General features: G+C 39.7%; 1 protein-coding gene and 1 long non-coding RNA gene across 3 annotated transcripts; one reads left to right on the forward strand and one right to left on the reverse strand.

Moving 5' to 3' along the window:
- Positions 1-3,958: 3,958 nt before the first annotated feature.
- Positions 3,959-18,900, forward strand: ntmt2 (N-terminal Xaa-Pro-Lys N-methyltransferase). Its single transcript, XM_067596113.1, has 4 exons — positions 3,959-4,581; positions 8,371-8,543; positions 11,040-11,292; positions 12,697-18,900. Exons 1-4 carry the CDS (start codon positions 4,383-4,385, stop codon positions 12,951-12,953), a joined length of 882 nt encoding a protein of 293 aa, XP_067452214.1. The 5' UTR covers positions 3,959-4,382; the 3' UTR covers positions 12,954-18,900.
- Positions 9,810-12,807, reverse strand: LOC137187308 (uncharacterized). 2 transcript variants are annotated; one of them, XR_010929186.1, is made up of 5 exons: positions 12,717-12,807; positions 12,303-12,487; positions 10,937-11,118; positions 10,530-10,809; positions 9,810-10,024 (listed from the first exon to the last, which is right to left on the reverse strand). It is a non-coding gene; the product is annotated as an uncharacterized lncRNA (long non-coding RNA). The 2 variants fall into 2 exon arrangements; XR_010929185.1 differs by having other exon boundaries at positions 9,810-10,809.
- Positions 18,901-22,104: the final 3,204 nt, after the last annotated feature.

Raw genomic sequence — 22,104 nt, forward strand, 5'->3', positions numbered from 1 at the left:
AAAAAGAAATCAATAGAATGACATGTTCATTATAAAATAGTGGGAATATTTTCTTCCTGTAATGTTTCTTTCTTTATATACAATCAAGAAAAATGAGACCAACAAGTCCTTAATTCTAACTGTTCAGTAAAATCAGGCCTTAAATTGCCAAGAAAGCATTTTGTAAAATTCACAAACCTGATCAAGCTCCATGTTAACGACCTTCCAGCCTTGTGACAAGTTAATTGAAGTGAGAAATAAACAAATGAGCAGCAGGTGTAATCAATACTGTAACACGGTAAATCTGCTCTGCAGAAAGAATCTGCTTGTCTCAGTCAACCATATGCCACCCATATATGTGACAGCTGATGTCACCGCTCTAAATTTAGTCTGAGGCTCGTGATGGATACATCAGAATATTATTTTTGTTAGGGGTCAAAAATATACAGTTTACCCTGGTGACTGAATGATTACTGGTGCTACAAGAAAACCATTTGTTCTGTGAGGTTTGAACTCGGTTTTACAAATGCAGACAGAACAGTCGCTTCTTCTCAGGGACGGTTGCGGTTCACACGTCATCTATTAAGCTTTCTCGAGGTATATTTTAGGTCAAAATTTGGAACTAACAGCTAATTAAAGCACTGAATCACTGCAACTCATCCTGAGGTCAAATGACAAGGTGTCGACTGAAAGAGATCAGTAAGACATGGTGGGTCAGACTCAGAGAACCTCCACATGACTTGGACTCAAGTCTAACTGAAGTCATGAACCAGGTGACTTTACACTCGACCCCCACAAAATCAAAAAGACCTCGATTTTGACTTTGAAACTAGTGACTTGTGAGTTCACTCGGAGTTCTTTTGATGTGAAACGACCTGAAGTTCTCCGCAAGCCTAAAGATGAAAAATCATGGTAAAAAGTGCAGCAGTTCAACTATTTATTTTACAGAAAATGGATAAACTTCATACTAAAATGACAGCAGCCAATCACGTTACACGAGCAGCAGTAAGTAAGATCATGTGGTCAACAAAAAAAACATGCAAAACATTCTGCTCAGAAATTAGAAATAATTATGTGAAAGGAATAACAAACTAAAGCACAGCTGATCATTTCACTTCTAAATTCAAATTTTAAATTTTAAAAATCACTGCTTGCTAACTACCTGTGCTTTCATTTACAGAATCCATTCATATATCAATACGTTCCACTCTTTAAGGAGATTTATGCTATTACTTTTTAATTTTTATAACTTTTATACTTTTTAAGATATTAAGCTTTTTTCAATGTAAGTAAATGGGAGCAAATGAGACACATACATTTCTGTTTTTTGTGTACAATGTTCAGACAGACTGCACTACTTGTTTAAGTATTTACTTTTTAAATGACTTTTGAATGTTTAATTAACTGAATGAGCTCCATGCTTTGTTTTTTTCTATTACTTTCTAATTATGTACAAATGTTTCGCATCATTCATTTAAAATGTTAAAGTAAGACATGGTTTGAAAGAAATACCTTGAAATTGTGTAATTTGTCTTGACATTTTAAGTCACAATTCAAATGGCTGTTTATTCACTGTTGTAAATACTGTCAATGAGTATTTGTGTCGAGTAGTATATTGTACATTTTGCAGTTTACCGTAAAAATCTCTTAAGTATGCCACTTGTGAAAAGTGCAAATTAACAGTAATAAACAATGCAATCCATTTGGCAGCATTTTGCTGTAAAAGTAGAGAATAACAGTTTTATGCTGTATTTATAAAAGCAGCAACAAACTCTTAATTTCAGCAACAGCAAGACACTTTTCATTTTGCAGTAAATTAACGGCAACCCTGCATTTGGTAAGTAGTATTTGGGGGATCCTGGAAGGCCCAGCTGGTCCAGGATATCCGCAATTTAGGATTTTTTTGCTTCTGTTGGCACATATTTTATCTAATCTTCACCAAACTTGGTGAATACCATATTTAGATGACCCTGGACCAAATGTTTAAGTTTATTTTTGGGTATCACTTACTGTTTGTCTGTAATTTGTTGCCAAACTTTTGAAGGTGTGGATGATGAATGGGCCAGAACTCTTCAGTGCTTAATTGGATTGCAACCGTATTTGGGAATGTTGTACATAAAGCCACACTGCACAAGTGTTTGATATAATTCTACCTACAGTACAGTAATATTATAACATGATATTTCTGCAATTCTGTTTAGAGCTTGAAACATTAAGTTTGGGAATTGGATATGAATTAGGGCTTGTTGGTCTTGATCCAGGACTTGTTTGGCTTTACTTAGGATTTGATTAACTTTACATGGGACTTGTTGGTCTTGATGTGGGACTTGTTGCATTTTACTTGAGACTTGTTAGTTGACTTGGGACTTGTTGGACTTGACTGAGGACTCAACCCAGTCGCCAGAAGAAAACGTTGGCATTGAACGTTTCTGCAAACCACAGAAATGTTGAATATCTACGTTTCAACATGTGTAATACTTATCATGTCAACATTTCTACAAACGTAGCATATTAACATTTCTACCTGTTGAATAATGATGTTTTATGGTGTGACAACGCTGTGGTTAAGGTCTGGTTAGGTTTAGGCACAAAGACCACTTGGTTAGGGTTAGGGAAAGATCATTATTTGGGTTAAAAGGGTTAGGGTTAGGGTTAGGGGGTTGAGGTTAGGGTTAGGGGTTAGGGTCTCACTAAAAACACCCGGTTTTGTCGGTTGAAACGGGAAGCAGTCATTGGTGGTCTCGAACTGTACTCTCTGCTGACTTCCAACTTGCTGCCAAGAAACTTACTAACCATCCACCTGCCCCTCCTCCTATTAATAGGAAAGATCAGCTCATATAGATCGCATGTGAACTACGTCACTTTAGAAATGTTGAGATGATACGTATTTCACGTGTTGAAACGTAGATATTCAACGTTTCTGTGGTTTGCAGAAACGTAGACTGCCAACATTTTATTCTGGCGACCAGGCTGGAGGACTTCACAGCCAACACTTGAGACTTGCAAAACAATTTGCGTCATGCAAGAAGCACTCCTACAAACAGATTTGTTCTTAAAATGCACATATGAGTGATTTAAGTACATTTGTGGCATTCATCAATTTTCTCATACTTAAAATTTTCACTCAGGTATGAATGAAATTTTCAAGTGGTCCAGACCTGTAGTATGAGTCATGAACAGATCATCTCTACCTTTCTTCACTGGGGAGAAACACTTTGTGTTTCTATAACTGTTTGACTTACAGTTATAATGCACTGATCTGAATTGATTTGAGGTTAAATATAGTACCAAATTAACTAAAAAAATGATTTTTTAGGAAAAAGGTTTTTTTTTAGATTTTATGTTTTTATGGCCATATTTTGGCACAGCAACTTCTACATGTCTAATATCTACTGTCTGACTGTCACCGGGGTGAAGATTATGCTAATGATCACATCTCATGAACAGGTGGCATTCATCAAGTTCAGTTAAGAGAGTTTGTTGAATCCCATGTAGGATTTTCTTATTTTCCTCTTATTGCTTTATGCACGAACAAATATAAGAGAAAACTAAGAAAACATCCATGCATAAAAGCGCATTAACTTTGTCCCACCTCTGCATTTAACAACACTTACCACTGTTTTGAAGTTCAGATAGCAGTTATGTTGTTTCCAGCTTATGTCTTTGCTTGGTTTTGGAAAAAGGAGTCTAGTAAATAAAAAAAATTAATTGTGGAGGACATGTTTTTATTTCTTATCCACATAATTAGAAGAGAGTGAAAATACCTTCAGGACAGTGGCTGTAGTGTTGTATGAAATTCTGTGTTTTTCTCTTGAAGACTTTGTGTACATCTGTTTGTATTTCAAATAAATACAAAATAAATAAATTAATAAAATAAATTGAGCAAATTGAGTAATTTTGTTCTCTGGTGTCTGAAGAACTGTGCAAGTACAAAACCGGAGCCACCATGTATACAAACATGAGAAGACGTTGCTAATTTTAGGTACCACATTTATGGCAGCGAGGCCTTGACGACGGACGTATGGACTCCCTCATGTGCTGCTGGAATTTGCAGCCTGAGTCTCCTTGAGTCGCCTCTTCACAGGCTGTTGGTTCGACACAGAGGGCGCTCCGTGCCCCCCCGGGCTCCCCTCCCTCACTCCTCTAAAGCCAGTGTCCCTAGTAGGTGATCTGTAAATGTGGCGGGACGTCCTGAGCGCTGCCCTGTGAAAAAGATCTCTGCCGATCACTTGAACGCCGGCAGAGACGTGCTGAACACTCAGCCAGACAGATATAGCACCAGCTGGAGAAACAGTGTCCCAAACACTCTGCGTGCTACTCTCCTTCTACCACCGCTCAGTCAAACACCTTCTGGATATTTGGGTGAAGCGCCACAAAGAGTCAATAGAGCAAATAAAGTCAAAATGGAGATTTCGATTGAAGACGATGGCAGCAGTAAACCGGAAAACTTTGCGTACAGGGGCGCTCACCAGGCGTTCAAGGATCGCTGGAAACAGGCAGATGACAGCATGTGTCGCCACAGCATGTCCTTCCACTTGTTTCACACAGTGAGGAGTGAGTTCTTTGCCAGCTACCTGTACCTGGTGCAGATGATTCCTCTGGGTAAGAAGGACCACACGCCAGTCAAAAGGTTAAGATTTACAACCTTCTCTCGGCCCTTTGACTCCATGAAGGATCGGGCAAGAAGCAAGAGAAGCACACTGGTGGTTTTTGCATGTTTTGGTTGACAACAAATCATTAACATTGCTGCTGATTGTTTTACAAAAGCAAACCATGTACAGTAACAGTTTCCCTTTCAGACAGCTACTGATTTCCCCCTGCATGGAAATGAACTTACAGAGACTTTAAACATCATGTTTTTAATTAGTTTGGGTTAAAGTCACTAATTCATCACATGGTAATGGTTGCGTTTGAGAGTGCATACTGATTTGAAAACTCTGCACTGCATTAACCCACAATAATGGCACAATGTTTGAGAAAAATGAAAACAGACATGATGTGATTGATCTCCTCTCTTGAGCTGATCGCCATGTTGTAGTTGCATGAACGAAAAAGAAAGGGAGGTAGAAAAATACGTTTACCTGCCTCCATGTTTGGAAAATCATAAAGCAGTATACAGACTTTATTGTAAATGTGTATAAACCTACAGTATTACAATGTTTTATCTGCCTTTGTTATAGAATCTACTGCAGTGTTCATGCATAAATATCTTTAAAACATTGTTAAAGATGTAAATATACTGTCTTATGTAAATACAGTCCAGATTAATGGAAAGACACCTGCTGAAAATACATCACAGCTTCAGATAGGACATCTGTTGTATCTGTTAATGTCATAAAAGGAATATTTACACTAAAGATGCTCTAATAAACATGGAACTCTACTTTTCTCATCGATGGTTTCATTCATTGGTCGTACAAAAAAGCTGAACCATGCTTCTGGGGTTTTTCTGTCCCATGTTATGTCTGGAAGTAAAGTAAAGAGTAAATAACACAAATGAAAAGTTGAATTCATAAGTAAGAAACACAATCTCGCTCTATTTAATAGGCCAGACTAAGATGTTTGGCTACTATTGTCTTACTTGGTCTGGTATGACCAGTAGCAAACTACTAGTTAGTGAACTGTAGATACAGTATGAATGCAGACGTCCAGCATATCAGACAAAATTTGGGATAATATGGACTGTAAAAACACCTTCTGCACATGTGTGAACATGTCTGCTGATGTAGAATCACGTCCATGTCTGTTTTGGATCAGAGCTTTAAGTTTACACAAAAGTAAAATAGGCTTTGTTAATATTAAACAACATATTCCATGAATCTTATATGAAGATGCTCCTGACATCCGGACAGTGCTTTCTGTTGTTCGAGTCAAACCTTAATCCTCTCCTGTGTGCACTTGTCTGTCATGAAACCACAACTTGCAGAAACAGGAGATCTTGACCTTATGGCTGCTTTGGCTCAAAGAAGCCTTACTTTGTTACCACTAACTCGATACAAGGCCCATTAATGGCATTGCATGTCAAGCATGAAAGCATTAACTCATGTCAGTCAGTGCTATACGTGACTGTCAGAGAGGCTGCAGACAGATTATTGACCAACAGCCATGACAGCTTTAAGTGCACTATATGATATATATTTTTTCTTCTTTTTTTTTTTTTTTTTAGATCTTAATACAGTAAATGTGGATTGTATTGTTTCATCAGATGTCTTATTCTGTTAACTCTTCTCTCAGCTTCTAATGAGCTGGTCCACTCTGAACGTGTGAGGTAGAGAGACATAGTGGGACCGGATTGACGCTTCCTTGGCAGACAGATACGTCGTCACGCTGTCTTCCCTCCCTCTTGATCTTGCTGGATGTTTCTATACTTACCCCTTCCTCTTGCTAAGCAGCCACATGACTCTACTCCAGCCAGTCTTATCAGTCCTCAAACATTTCATAACCACCTGCCAGGAAAGTCACGGCACGAACCGTCTGATTCTTCACCTTTTGTTTTCTCAGCGTGATGTCCATGCGCCGAGTATTTCACTCCCTTTTCTTGGCCGTCTGTCTCACTCTGATGTTTCTAACATGGAGAAGGGAGTCCAGCTGGAAATAAATCCCTCCCCCACCCCCCCCCATCTCACTGTTTCACTGTGGTGTCATGAATTCTGCCACTGGAGATCCTTGACAAGTGAACGGACATTCAGGAATGTGTCATCTAAGCCTTCGGAAATGTTGCGTTCATTCTACGGGATTGATTTCAGCTCTGCAAAACCGAGGCAGTGAGAGTTTGAGATGGTTTAAGAAAGCCAGTTGTCATGTTTCTTAATGTTACAGTATGTCAGCGCAATACTGACATCCTGTTATCAAAATACAATGTTTAATACACCAACAGAAACCTAAAAACGTTTGTAGATGCGCAACGGTGGAGATGAATCAATCAGCGTGTTATCTTATGTCACGTAACAGCTGAGCGGAGTGTAAGAGTAGCACAGCACGTCCTTATTTATAGTCTTCTGGTAATCAAATTATCATTCTACATTTCCTTTGAGATTGTGAACAGTGATCCTCTCCATACAGACCAGTCCACGCTCATGTTGTACGTTACTGATGTCTTATTATTTGCCTCCCTTATCTCTCTATTAGTGCCACCGTCGGATCAAAATATCCGCTTGTGCACCAGATATTTTAAAAATCTTGAGGGCAGATTGTCATAAAATGACCTTCACGTCAAATCTTACATTTGTAGTCACGTCACTGATAAAACTCGTCGTCCGACCGTGTGCAAAGGCAAAAGTGTTCCCGCTCCAAACGGCCACATTCGAAGGTTGAACGAAAGGTTGTACACATGAAAAGTGACGGAAATTGTTCTGTGAAGAGTACAAAAAAAAAGCTGCTTGATGTCAGTCAGTCTGAAAGTCGCTTTCCATTCATTTCTATGTGGAACACGATGAGAGACACATTTGCTTCTGGTCAGGAATTAACCCCCCTTTTCCTTTGCTTCATGCAGAGTTCAGTCTGATTGAACTTGACTGTCTAATGTGCAGCTGGTTTGAGAGAGAAGGTGGAATCATTCAGGAAATATTTATTGTGTACATTCTTGCTTTATAACCGCAGATTAAATAACACAAACAGATTAATGACGGTGAAATGTCCCTCCCTTTGCTTTTTGGCTACATAACGCCAATGCATTCAGCCAGGTGGATTTCTGTCTGACTGCAGCTGCAGAGAGAAGTTGAACCTGTGTGATTATTGGAAATATCTGCTCTGGAAAAGTTATATAAATTGTTGTATTTTTCCAACAAAAAGGGGGGAGTGTAAAGACAGTTAGACAGGCCTTAAGAATCATCTGTTCATCTGGTGTAATGTGGGGTGTAAAGAACATTGTGGCTTCTTGAGGCTTTAAACTTTCAATTTTAAGTTTTTTTTTTCATTATTTTGTAAAAATGTCATTAGTCACTGTTATTTCAGCCGGATGTATTTCCTATAAATGTGGTCTTTGCTCTCTCCAGCTCTCTGTTTAGAATACAAAGCCTGCGGTGAAAATATAATTACAAAAACACCATAATAGTCTTTTGTGGCTGTCGAGAGCCTGTACTCATGAACAGTGTTGCATTATGGGAATTGTAGGATGCAGTGTTTTTTGATTCATATGTAAAAGTCAGGATAGTTTGTCTCCGCTGCTTTGATTTCAACCATTCATGTTTTAAAATGGAAATCCAGAAAATCAGATTTTTTTTTAAATATATTAGAATATTTTCATTAAAACAAACCCTCTCTTTATGGAAATAAATACCAAATTACTGGAGGAGACTTTAAGGGTTATGTAATGTGTAAGTATTTTAAATTGATAAATTGATAATATAACCTGTAACCCTGAACGTGTGTTTTATGACTTTGTCTGAACAGTGAAGCTGTTTCCGATCACCTGTGAATACATCAAAGGAGAGAAACAGTTCTACTACCGGGCTCAGCAGTTCTACGAGGACGTCCCCGCCTCGGAGGAAGGCATGATGGGAGATTTTGTGGATATATCCAACGTTGATCTGGAGGGCTCCCGCGAGTTTCTGAAGAGGTTTGTGGTGAGTAATGAGATACCGACTCACATGTGAGTTTACAACAGATCAAAAGGGCTCAATAAGAAACTGATACTGTCACATCTGAGAAGATCTGTTGTTTCTCCATCACCTTCTCTGAATATTTATGTCAAACTCTATTTTAAGGGGCAAGGATTTCATCATCCAACATCTTCCAACATTAAAGGAATTCCTTCTTGTTTCATGTGGGAGGAGGCAGATTCTAATAGTAGCATAAACTCAATGTCAGCCCCATAAACACCCATACAGATCGAGCTGAGCCAGCAGTTGTTAATCTGTGTGTATAGTTTGTTCACAGAGAGGAGATGGGACATGACATACATTTACATTTTCAGTTGAGAAATATCTGTAGTTTCATAAATTGCATGCACAGTGTATAATTAACACACATGTATGCATGCACACATGTTAGTGTCGATGACGGGGGGGTTTTTTTTTTAGATGCCGAGTGTGTCCAAGTGCTAATTCAGGGGAATGGGTTTGGCCCAGAGGCCGGGTTATTTAGAGGATCATTTTTGCAGTGGGTCTAATTATAAACGGCTAAGATCGGATGGTTTAAAGAAACTACAGAAGGCTAAGTGGCTACTTTTCCTCTGGTGCTAATGTAAACACAACAAGCCCAGATTTATCACAGCTCCTATCGGCACTTCCTTGTGACTCAACGCTCGCTGCTACACTTAGTATAGAGTTATAAGAATGATAATAATATAACAGAGAGTGAAGAAAGTGTGTCACAGGATCAAAAATAAGAAAACATAGTGAGACTAATACAATAAGAGAAGTACAACAGTAAATAATAGAGGATTAGGGCTGAAACTATTTATTTATGTTCATTAGTGATGACTCTTTTAGTCAATAAAATGTCAGATAATAGTAAAAGTGTCCATCACGAGTCCCTAGAGCCAAATATAACAGCTCAAAACCCAGATATATTCAAATGATAGTGATATGAAACAGAAAAAGCAGTAAATTCTCACACTCCTTAAAAAGCTGGAACCTCTTTGTTGCTTGAAGCGATTAATAAATTGTTAATCATAAAACTTTTTTTTTTCTGGCTCAGATCTGATTAAAATATTAATTTCTCTCCTTTACTGTCATGTTTTACAACCTTACTAACAGCTTTGGTATTAAGAAGATTACCACAAGAAAAACATTCACAGTTTAAAACATGATGATACTAAATAAACTGCTGCTGTTTGACAGACAGATTAGAGACAACAGACAAAATAAACTTGATAGAAATAGGTTTGAAACCAGTTTAATATCACTTGCATGTCAATATTTCATCTTTTATTATATCACTGGGTATCATCTTTTCAAAATAAAAGAGTTATTATGGTTTTTGAAGGCCTGGCTGGCTGCCAGTGTTTCCAGTTCATCCCAAACGTGTCGGATGGGGTTGAGGTCGGGGTCAAGGCCAGTTAAATTCTTCCACACCAAACTGGGAAAACTATTTCTCCATGGATCTGGCTTTGTGTACGGCATTGTCATGTTGAAACGGGTAAAAAGACATTATCGAACTGTTGGCACAAAGTTGGAAGCACATTATTATTATCAAGATCGAGATCAGACATGTAAAAACAAACCCCAGACCAAAAATACACACAAACATATGCAGACCGGGGTGTCCGCATACTTTCGACCATACACTGTACTTAGGAGGTAGTGTCTCTTTAAAGTTGGGACACTGAAACAGAAAATGTGCTCTAAAAATAGCAAATGTATGAGTTAAAGCTGGTGATAATGGCTCTGTCCACTTTAAATATCTCACTTGAAAGCTAAATAATAAACCAAAATACATCCAAAGGATTCTCTTCTACGGCCGTGCGCTCAGCGACACATCATCCTCTCCCAAAAAACTCCTCTGTGGCTTCAAACAACTCCTGTTAAAACCCTGACATCTCCATTAAAAGTAAGTGCTGCAGAAAAAGATTTAGACTACATCCAGATTAAACTGAGCTACATACTCACAGAGCAATATGGCAGTAATTCACCGAAACCAGGAAGCCTCCTGTAACAAGCGCAGAGCTCCCCGGGGCCCCATCTTTCATACAATCACACACCGGGGGCCCCTGGTGTGGAGGGGTTGGAGTGAGGTCAGAATACCAAATGAAAAGGAAGAAAAACCAGCATGATTCAAGTGAGGTGACTTTTTGTTCCCTCGTGGTAAAGTTCATAGTCTGGTTGCCCCGAGGAACTGAAGGCTGCTTGTTTGTGCTGTCGGTGCTTTTGAGGTGCAGAATCTCGACATCTGGCAACACAGAAAATGAAGTATAGACCTTCTATAGATATGATAATAACATGCAGCAAGGAATCTGACATTTAAATGCACTTTTTCTTTTGTGAAACATAAATTAAGTTGTATTTTTTAAGCTCACCTCTACAATTATCCTCCATTTAAGGTATTTAACTTTCAGCTCAACCTTTAAGTAAAAGTAGAATTTTGTTTTACTTCCTGGTCCCGTTTCTTTTCATCTTCAGGGTCCCGGTAAGGCCGACACACACTGCGCTCTGGACTGCGGCTGCGGGATCGGCCGTGTGACCAAAGGTGTCCTCCTCCCTGTGTTTGAGAAAATGGAGATGGCGGACATGGTTGAGAACTTCCTGCTCCACGCGCACGAGGAGTACCTGGGTGATGACGCCGACCGCATCGAGACCTACTACTGCTACAACCTGCAAGAATTAACGCCTCCGCTGAACAAGTACGACGTCATCTGGATGCAGTGGGTGGCGTGTAAGTACGAGAGACGTCTCAGTCTGCAATCTGCATATCACAGAGATCATTTATTTATTTTGATATTTTCATTTACTTATGAATTATGTTATTTGACCTCTTTTTTCTCTCTGAGAGCCAAAGTACCACCCAGAACCATAACACTCAAAATAAATTTCCTTTTCAACAGAAAAATCCACAATCCCAAGATTTAAAGTTGTTAAGACAATTAAATGTAATAAATATATTTAACTACCTTAAATGCACACATCCACTTTACCACAACCATTCTAACTCAAAGGTCAAAGTCTATAAATACAGACAAATGTCTACACAGTTTACATCCTACATCCTTACACTGACTCTGCACTTTATGTGTTGTTTGCACTGCTGCAATGTTAATGTTAAAAGTAGCACCATTAAACCCAGAGAAACTAAATGTCATCCCTACTTTGTACTTGTACATGGATGGGCTGACAATAAAGTTCTCGTGACTCTAATCGTGTGAATTGTGTTTAATTAATTAGCTAATATCTGCACAAATGGTTGTGGACATACTATATTTTTGGTTGTAACACTGCACGGTGATAAATATTTTAGAAAACCAAATTATCAACACTGAAGGATGGGAAGTTCTTGCATATGTCAGAACACATCCTACAGGTGTTACATAAAACATAACACACCGATCTGCCCTCGGCTGGAGTTTTAACAGATGAGCCGTCTGACATTGTGATATTAAAACGTCTTTTCTTTCGGTCTGTGATGGAGATTTCACAGTCTAACAGACACTGTTTTCTTTCTTCAGCTCCTTAACTCTCCAACTGTTCCGCTCTCAAAACTGTCTTCTTTCCATTAATTTATACCCTTTTATTGCGTTAGTCTTACTGTGTTGGACGACTAGCTTTTGTTGTAATGTTGCCAAACTATGAGTCTCACTGTGTCAATGTCACTGGCTCGTCAAAATCCACCATCGCAGTATTTGTGAAATGGTCTATTGCTACTAAAGGTTATAATAACATTGTACGCACCGGGTTAATAGCTGAGATTGGGGATTGTGGTAGCAGGATGCTCCCTCGACGCCTCTCTGGACATGATCAACTGAGAGAAAACCCTCTGGAGAAATTACATATCCCATCCAGCCTGGAAACACAGCAAGATTCTCCTGGAGGAGCTGGAGAACGTGAGTGTGGAGAAGGACGTCCGGGTCACTTAGCTTGAATGGCGAGATGGAGAAATAAACGAAAGAAAAAAATGTCTTTATGTCAGTGCCTGTCTTGACCAGCAGCCTGCAGCAGGACAACCTGCAGTTTAGCCTGTTTTTATATGAAGTCAAGTCAAGGAAGAAATTCCCTACAAGGAATCTATACATGATGTCAGTTTGGATTTTTTTTCTTTTCATTCTGTATCTTTCTTTCTCTTCAGGCCACTTAACAGACAAGGACCTGATGAACTTCCTGAAGCGCTGTAAGAAGAGCCTTCGTCCAAACGGCGTCATCATAATAAAGGACAATATGGCGCGGCAGGGCTGCAAGCTGGACCCCATCGACAGTAGCATCAGCCGCCACCTGGACATCATGAAGCACATCATCACCAAAGCCGGCCTGGAGGTCCTGGATGTTGAGAAGCAGGAAGGCTTCCCTGAGGTCATCATGCCTGTCTGGATGATTGCTATGAAATAGTAGGGACATTTTTACTGTAAAAAGCAGATTGTTCTTTGCTCCATTTGGCAAATACTACGAGGAAATTCCACCCTAAAGCTGAATTCACATGTTATTCCACTTTAGTTTAAGTTTAGATTTGTGATCAAGCCTCTGAAGACTATAACAACACAGCAGGAAACTTTCACGATGTCATCAAGAGATAAATCCTGAAACAACAGCGTGGACAGCCTGATGGCACCCGGGGCGATTTTATGGAGACAGGAGCATTTTTTCTGCTCAGTGCTGAAATGAAATAAAGCTTTTACCGGGACATTAAACTTCTACAGAGCTACTCTGTGCGTCCACAAATGCAGACTGTAATATATCGTCAGCCGACCACCTCCAGGTTTTGTATCATGATGACATCAAAGATTAGAGCCTCAGTTCTCTGAGGGAGAAGATCGTTCCTGTCTGAACCGTGAGGATCATTGGAATAACATGTGAATTCAGATTTACTGCTGAGTTTCTCCTTTGAGTGAATGATTTGTATTTAGTTTTGACTAAATCCAACATGTTACATCACAAGTGCAACATATCAACAACAATAACGTATCATGTTACATTTGTTTTAAAAACTCTACAACTTTATATTTTTTAACTATTCTTAACCTGTGATCTGTATCTGGATGTTATCAGATAATGATGTCTGATCACAGGTGTTTGCATTTACACCTGGTGTTAATAAGAGTTCTTGTTATCGTGATTCAACCTGTATTATGAACGGATCTAAATATGGAAATTATGAAGGCAAAACTGGTAGAGCTGTCAAACATGGTGTGTTCAAGGTAAAGGCAGGCTCTCAAGAGAGCACCATGACCTTAAGGTCACATGACAGACGGCAGCAGTCAAAGACATTCATAGGCTACTTTTCAGTATCCTTGCTAACTGGGGCAATGTTATTTATATTGTAGGAGGGTAATCAGAGACGGTGGAGAAGCCTGCTAGCATGAGTGATAGCTAAGCTAACCCTAGCACCACTCGAAACGGTCTTGTCCACTGCGTGAAGCGGTCGCAGGTGCTTCTAGTCTAACACTTCTGATAAAGCATAAATCTCACCTTTGTGTTGCTTATCGACCTTAAGTCATAGACTCTCAAAATAACGGACGTAGCCACCGTGCAGGCATCCATTGATTTGTGGACTCGTGTTTTGAAGCCTCGAGTTTGGCATTTTGACCGTCGCGATCTTGGATTTTTGGACAAGAGGGTGGAGCCTAACCTAATGCTAGCTGCTAGCTTGGTTAGCATGATGCAGTTGCAGTCTATGGTTAATTGTAATAATGCTAATGCCAATTTTTGCTAGCAAAATATGGGCTTAAAACCATTAAAACAAAATGTACTTACTGGAAAAACTGAACATCCAACTCCTTAGAGGGTCTTTCAGCACAACCAAACGCTGAACAAGAATTTTTTAGGCGACCAAAATGTTATAATTAACTTTCATGAAGTGAAAACACACTGAAACAACAACGGCTACAACTACGCCTATACTCTGTGAATCTGGGGCTACACCATGTTTATGTTACCTAACCAATGTTACAGAGGCAGCGACTTGTCAATCACAACGTAGCCAGGATACCCTGCTTTATCCTTGAATTTAAATTAAATGGGACCATAACTTACAAAATGAACAACAGAAAACTGCAACTATGAGAACCGCAGTTGTCTTTGTAGGTGTTTTTGGATTTTGGAGGTTGCTCACAGCCCAACACACAATCAGCATAGTTATGTGTTATAACAGAGGAAAATAGAAGCAAAAAAATACGCTTTGGGATGCGCTTACGCGCCGATAGCTCAAGTAAAATGCAAGCGTGGCCTGTGTAGACAGCTGTATTGAATAAAATAGTGTATCTGTGTCGTGTGCAGCTGAAACATGACATTACAATGAAATTTCCCCACATTTGGCCCCGAAAAAGGACGTCATGTCACCAGCCCGTCCTCACAAGAAAAATGGGTGTAGGTCTAAAATTCAGGCTGGCAAAAACGACTTATAGTTATGTTTACGCCATCTAGTGGCCGTAGTAATTATGACCCGGGGAAGTGATGCAATTCAAATGATGTCAATTTAAGGTGATAATTAACCTTATTAGGAGAGGGTGGATTGGATGGATGGCTAGAGAGTTAGATGATCCGCAAAGTCCACTAAAAAGTTGACTTAGCTACAGCAGTAAATGCATTAATTTGTGTGTAACACAGGCTTGGGACTGGGTCTGGCTTATCCAGTCGCATTCTGATAGCAATGAAATCTGCATGCAGTTACACCTGCATGAACCTGTGTTTTCTCTTTATCCAGATCAAATATCCAGACACAGATCACATGTTATTACCAGGTGGAAATGGACTCATATGTGACCTTTTAATGCAGCATTGTAATACTTCATGTCACAGGAGAGATCATGTTGATTCAGTGCATGTAGTACAGGTTGGTCAGGTGTAAATATTGAGTTAGTTTTTATGTACGTATGTGTTTTATACTTTTCCTCGTAATACTGAAGATTAATACAGTATATGAGTACTTTTTATATTGATTTCCTCTGTGCAGCTCTGTCTGTGTTGTGCTTACATTTTGACTAATTATTTAGACTAAACTGCTTAAATTCCGCCTTGAATCTTTCCAGAACAGCATCAATACCGTTCAGTGCATTGTCTTATATGTGTATTAAGTTATATGTGTGCTTTCATTAAATGCAGCTGAAGTTAGCTGGTCGCTTTGTTTTTCAGCTGTTGAACCAAACTCTCTACGAGAAAAGTTTTATGATTTTTGAATGCTCTTTTCATATATAATGTTCTTCATCCCATGTTCCAAACAAAAGCTAATAGGATTAGAGATGGGTAATCACCGTTGGCTATTATAATCAAGGCTGGAACATAACTGCCGACCAATTTTCTTTAAATATTCCTACAGTGCAGTCCGTCCACACCCTGACAGTGACCAAGCTGCAATCTTCCACAGAGTGGGCTCAAAACACACGAGATAATTGAGATCCTCTCAAATCGTTATGGTAATTCTCCTAAGTATTATTGCTATTATTATTTTTTTCAGACTAACAGTAGAAACAGCACATTGTTTTGGGCTAATGACTTTCAGCTGGGGCCCTGAGGTGGATGGGGGGTTTGATTATTTCCTGGTTTTGACAGACAGTGCCTGCTTTCATATCTGCCCTGGCTTCATTTCAGGCCTGTCAGATGTTGTCTGCATAAAACACATCCAGGAGTCGCCTCAAATATTCAGCATTTGCGTGCGTAAGCGCTCGGCGGGAGTGGTGCGGAGTTGTTCCTCCCTGAGCTTTTCATGAAAGGACAGTTTGTCAATGAGCAGCCTGGCACTGAAAAAAGGACAAAATCATCAAAGTGTTGAAGGCGCGATGGCGTGAGATGATCTCCGCAACATGTTTCTCTGGTCAGAATGACTCTTTTGAGATGTGAATAGACCAAACACATTTTCCACATCCCGTATGAATTAAAGATCAAAATGCCCCAAAGTTAAACTTGTAGGTACTTTTTTCTCTCTCCCCCAGCAAATAGCAGCCAAATGTGCTGTCACCTTTTCAGGAGTGGTTAGCGTCGCTGACAGTCAAGGCTATCATTTCTAATACTTCTCAATGTCTTCTGCAGCCACTCGGCAGCAGTTTGAATATATTAGCGGGAGTAACACTAATTTGTCCAGTCACGTCAGCAGAGCAGAGCTTTGGGCTCGAGTCCAGACTGAGTATATCTCAGACAGCTCACAGAGACAGGAGGAAGACGAGGAGGACAGGGGGAGGTAGAGACCAACGCTGTGTTCAAGTGTGATCACCTTTATCTGCAAGCAGTGTTGCCAAATGGGAATGATAAAAAGTAGCCCAATCAAAGACTAGAACCTGTCTAATTGTCATAAAAGTATCCCAAAATGACATCCGGTCTTCTGTTTTATCAGTATAATTAGGGAAACTCAACACCACAGTTGTAATAATGAAAGATTTATTATAGAAATCATGCAATTTTGTGATTTTAGATGTTTTAGATGACAGCTTTTACAGGTGTTTTATCACAGAACTCTGACAGAATAATAATTGGATTAGGAAAAAAAGTTTGTTTTAATAAACTGGAATGACATTTGGTTTTGATGGACATCAGTTGGCAGCCATGTTGGGCTGATGATGTTCAGGTCATATGTGATGGATGGTAGAGATGGATCGATACCATTGTATGATTACAGAGTTGGTTTAAGAACGTCAGGCACTTCCGTATCATTATTCAATTCAATTCAATTTTATTTATAAAGCACCAAATCATAGAAAAGTCATCTCAGGGCACGTTTCACGTAGAGCAGGTCAAGACTCTTTAATTTACAGAGATCCGACAATTGCCCCATGAGCAAGCACTTGGCATTAATTGCCAAGAAGAATACAATGGAGCTTTTAGAAAAATGTTCCGAGTCGTAATTGCGACCACAATGTCAACATGAATGTTATTTACAAGTTGGAAACTCAGAATTATAGTAACATCAGCGTACTGAGCTCAGTGCAGTGTTGATCTCCTTCTACTCAGATGGGAGGAAGGCCGATATGTTGGAATATAACTGTTCGTTGGTGGAAACCACCCAAATGGTACAAAAAGCATCACAACCTGCCTAAAACAATTTTTACAAGCCCAATTAAATCAAATGTAGTGCGATTGGGTGGAAAAACACTCAATCTGGCAAACCAACGTATGTTTCTGGGAACAGTTCAACCCAAAGCTACAGCACTAACAGTAGGAGGAAAATGTGGGATAAAAAGTAAATATGGTATGCTATTGGCAGAGGTTCATTAAGATTGCTTATCTGTAACAACATTTTTTTAGTTGATGGATTATAAGCACTGGATAACGGATGGGGGTATGGCTGCAACAGTGCTGCCACGTCAGCTAAAAAGTAGCTGAGCTGCTAAATAGGAACAAACATTACTGGATAAAGTAAAACTAATGGTGGAAAATAGCATATTTCTTCACTTTAAATAGTCCAAAAACAACCAAGTATCCAGTAAAAGAGGACAGTGTTATGCGTACATGTGTACAGTGTCATTAAAAAAACATTCCTGTACCCATTGAACTGTCCCAGAGCGCTGTGCACGGACATGTTGATGATGTTTGCTCAGGACACAGTTACATGGGGCTGCACTACTGTACTGTAAGAAGGCACATGCAACCCAGAACAGATGAAACTTGTGAAAATCAAAAGGTGGCTGTTCTTTGAAAGGCCAAGAAAATCAGTCCTAAACTTGGAACTTGTCTAAAAGTAAGTCATGTATACAAAATACGAGTTAGCTTGCAAGCTAACTTGCTAACATTGTTTTAGCTGCTTTACTCATCTTTTCTCCTGGTCTGTGTGGTTCATGACAATCCTAAAGTGTGAGAGGCTAGTCTACATCATAACTTTGTTGATAAAAAGCAGGTGTCTGATAGCTCACCGGGAGTAGGCTAAATTTATGATGTTAGAGGCTGTGCTAGCACTTTTTTCCTGCTAGCTGCGATGTTAAATCTTTAAAAACATGTGTTGACTACTCACAATGGAATTTAGTGTGAAAGTTCTGATTTTGATGACCATGATCTTTTCATCCAACACCATCATCGGGTCAGATTTTCCCCTCACCAACACTTTGATTTTTGACTTTCTGACCTTTGACAGTATCTCAGGATCTTACTGGATTCCATGAAATGTGCTGAAGATATTCATGTGTGTATGGGAGTCTGCACTTGTAATTGTCTAAGCTAGAAAGGAAGTTGCTTCGTGAAAGAAACATGGTGACACATTATCCAGTTCTCTTGAAACATCCATAGTCTCACTATGGGAAAAGCTCTAAGACTGTCATTGTTCTGTTCAGTGCATTATTATGGGTGTAATAAACACTGCAGCCTCTAGGGGCTGCTAACAGGTCTTTAGCCTTTTAGCCTGTAGTATTAGTTTTTTTTTTTAAAAGATGCAACAACCCACAGAGTGATGGTCACACTATAGCTTCCGCCCTCATGTGAAGATGGTAAACACCCCCAGGAAGCAGCAGAGGGGTCATTTTCCGGAGCAGAGCCTCCAGCTCAGACTGCCTGAAGCTTTCATCCTGAACAGTCTGAGTCTTTGTGGAATCTACAGTCGAGAGAAACCTCAGTTGAGTCAGTCAGTCTCTGGAGGCGCGATGGTTTCAGCGAGACAGAGTGAGGAGTAAGCCTAACCTCCATTCCCTGGGAGAATTCAGACCAGAGGAATGTGCTTTCTATTCATCTCCAGTTCTCATAGTAAATCATGTCACTGAAAACGAAATAAAAAAAATAGACCTGATGATTTTTGGGCTGCTTTTTTCTTTGGCTGCCCATCCAGAGTTTTAACTCCACCAGCATGTTGTCGAGGGTCTGAGGGTGGTTTTCTTTTTTTTTCTTTTTTCCCCCCGACTCAGCTCTCCTCAAGCTCAGAGGGCAGGGATTAGTAGCACAGACTTTTTACAGACCCTGCCCTGAACATGTAATATTTCATCCAGCAATGTGGGTTTGGAGCCTGGATCAGGTGCTGCTGACTTTGAGGGTTTAATCTCCGAGCCAGGCAAACGATGACAAATGACAACATCTTGACTGTCTCAAAGCAGGAACAGTACAGTAGGCCCTCTGGTAACTTCAGCTTAATATACCTTTAAAACTGTGTGTGCAACACAAAGGGGAAGGAATCATTTCTCTTCCCAAAAATGACCTTCCTGCTGAGCAGTGTGTGACGGAAAGCATTGCTCACAACAACAAAAAAGAAGGAATTTCTTCCCATCTGGAGCTGGCATGGAAAGCAGTGAATGTGTGTGTGTGTGTGTGTGTGTGTGTGTGTGTGTGTGTGTGTGTGTGTGTGTGTGTGTGATTCACCGTGACTGTTGTGGAGCAATGCAGGGCCAGTGTGTTCTTGGCTATATGTGCAGATCCAGACCCTGAGGCCTATACACGGTAAAAGAGTGGTGTAACATTTCTGCAATGTGTGTGTGTGCGTTTCCATCTGTCTTCCAAATATACCGAATTAGAGTGTTTTCAAATAGAGCTGCAACGATTAGTCGTTTGGACAAAATAAAACATTTAAAGAGGTAACTTTTGTGACTATTTTCTAACACTTCATAAGTTTTGATGCTTGAGAAAAATTGTTGTATCAATAAAAACAAAAATGCGACAAGGTGCAATTACAGACTTAGTGAACAAATGATGACGCACGTGAAACATGTGGCTTGATCGTGACTCAAGCTTCCACTGAAAAGACGAAAACATCAGATCTGTGTGGCGCAATGAGGAAACTGTAACCTTCCTCAAATGAATACGTGAAACAAACAGAAATGTCATATTTCCATCATGTTTTCCACATGGTTTTCCATTGTTTGAGTTTTGACTGCCACTCTTAATGACGTCATCGCGATGTGTTTTCTTCTGCCGCAATGGTTTACTAGCACCGACTGGAGAATTAGCGCCACCTGTTGTTTATCTCCCAATATTCACACAACAGGAGTGGATGGAAACGCTCATTAATTTGAATTTTCTGTCAATCCTGTTGTAAACATGAAAAGTGACATATATCGTAATTGTGTTGCGAATGAAAAAACGGAGATATGGAGAGAAGTTGAAACCCTGTTTACTTTCTCCCCTCTGAATAGCTGGCCAATCAATACATGAAGCAGGTGTGAATATCGGATTGTTGATTTCAGAAAGTTACAGAAATAGTTGGGTAACAATTTTCTCACATTTCAGAGACAAGCGATGAATCGGGAAAATGATTGGCAGAATAATTGATAATGAAAAAAATCGTTAGTCGAAGCTCTATTTTGGTCAAATGTGTCTGGAGTGGGAGCAAGAACATAAACACGGGAAGGAGGTCCTGAAGAAGCTCCTGCCCAAATATCAAGAAGACAACGTACTTTGTTGTTAGTCCAGGTCGGACCTTGATATTGATTTCACTCAAACTTGTAGCCTTGTAGTCGGTCAGATGGAGGTCGGATCACGTTCCCACCACAAACGAACCACTCCAGAATTTCTTTGTGACCGGACCGAGACCACTTCCTCTAAAGGGTCTCTGTGAGTACGATTCATTCAAATCCGCCCAAAGGAGTCGCACCAAGGGGGAAAACCAACCAGAGTCCCATTCAACCTGACCGAATTACACAACACAAAAGTAACAGAATCTGGTACTTTTGGTTTCAGATATATTTTAAAAAAAGAGGACAAAAAACTTAATGAAATTAAAATGATATTTGTAGGTTTTCAACAAAATAATAAATATGATGAGTGAAAGGGATTCCTTATAGTAACAAACCCACAGAAAATCATCACCTGTCAGCTCTACTAAGCTTTTTTTTGCCTCTTTTAGCTCCTAGTTTTGGTTTTCCAGCACATTTCCTGTCTGGTTCAGTCTCATAAACCCACTGTAAACCACCTGCCCAGCAGCAAACAGCAGACAGACACAGTTAGACACTAGCTGGTGTAGAAAGTGAAGCATTTAGCAGCTATAGAGCCAGATGTTTTTCTCAGCACTTAGTGGAGACCAAACCAGAGCTAAAAGGAGAGTGCATATTGGACTTACATTCGTTGTTTGGCCAGAAACACAAATAAATGCAGAATCAAATAATGTGGCCTCATGTTTGCTGGATGTGTAAATATGAAAGCATTTGCTAACACATTCACCACAACAACTTTATAAGGTGATAATTATATCAATGTTGTGTTTACAGCTTTTTATTCTGGCCAAAAAATCAAGTGATGCAGGTTTAACAAGAACATTACCCTTCGGAGCTACAGGCCGTTGATGAGTTAATTAAGCACCACAGTTTGAGTGTAAGAATCTAGTTTTTCTTCCAGTTTAGAGCAATTTATTTTTTGGCTATGATTTTTGAGTTACCAGTAATGAGGATCATTCTTTCTTTCTTCAACTCATCTTGAGCATGAAATACAAAAACCCAAAACAGGAGTTTTTAGTAAGCTGCGAAACTAAACTCAACACTTAAACAAATGAAGACTGAAAGTATGTGGACACCCCGTCCAATGATTTCAGTTTGGTGCGTGAGAACTTTGCTGTCCTGGGCCTCAACCCCATCCAACTCCAACGAGCCAGACGTTATTACCATCATCAGTGTTGGTCGTGAAGGTACATGCTATGCTATAAGGCAAC

The sequence above is a fragment of the Thunnus thynnus genome, chromosome 8, assembly GCF_963924715.1.
Source record: "Thunnus thynnus chromosome 8, fThuThy2.1, whole genome shotgun sequence".
NCBI lineage: Eukaryota > Metazoa > Chordata > Actinopteri > Scombriformes > Scombridae > Thunnus > Thunnus thynnus.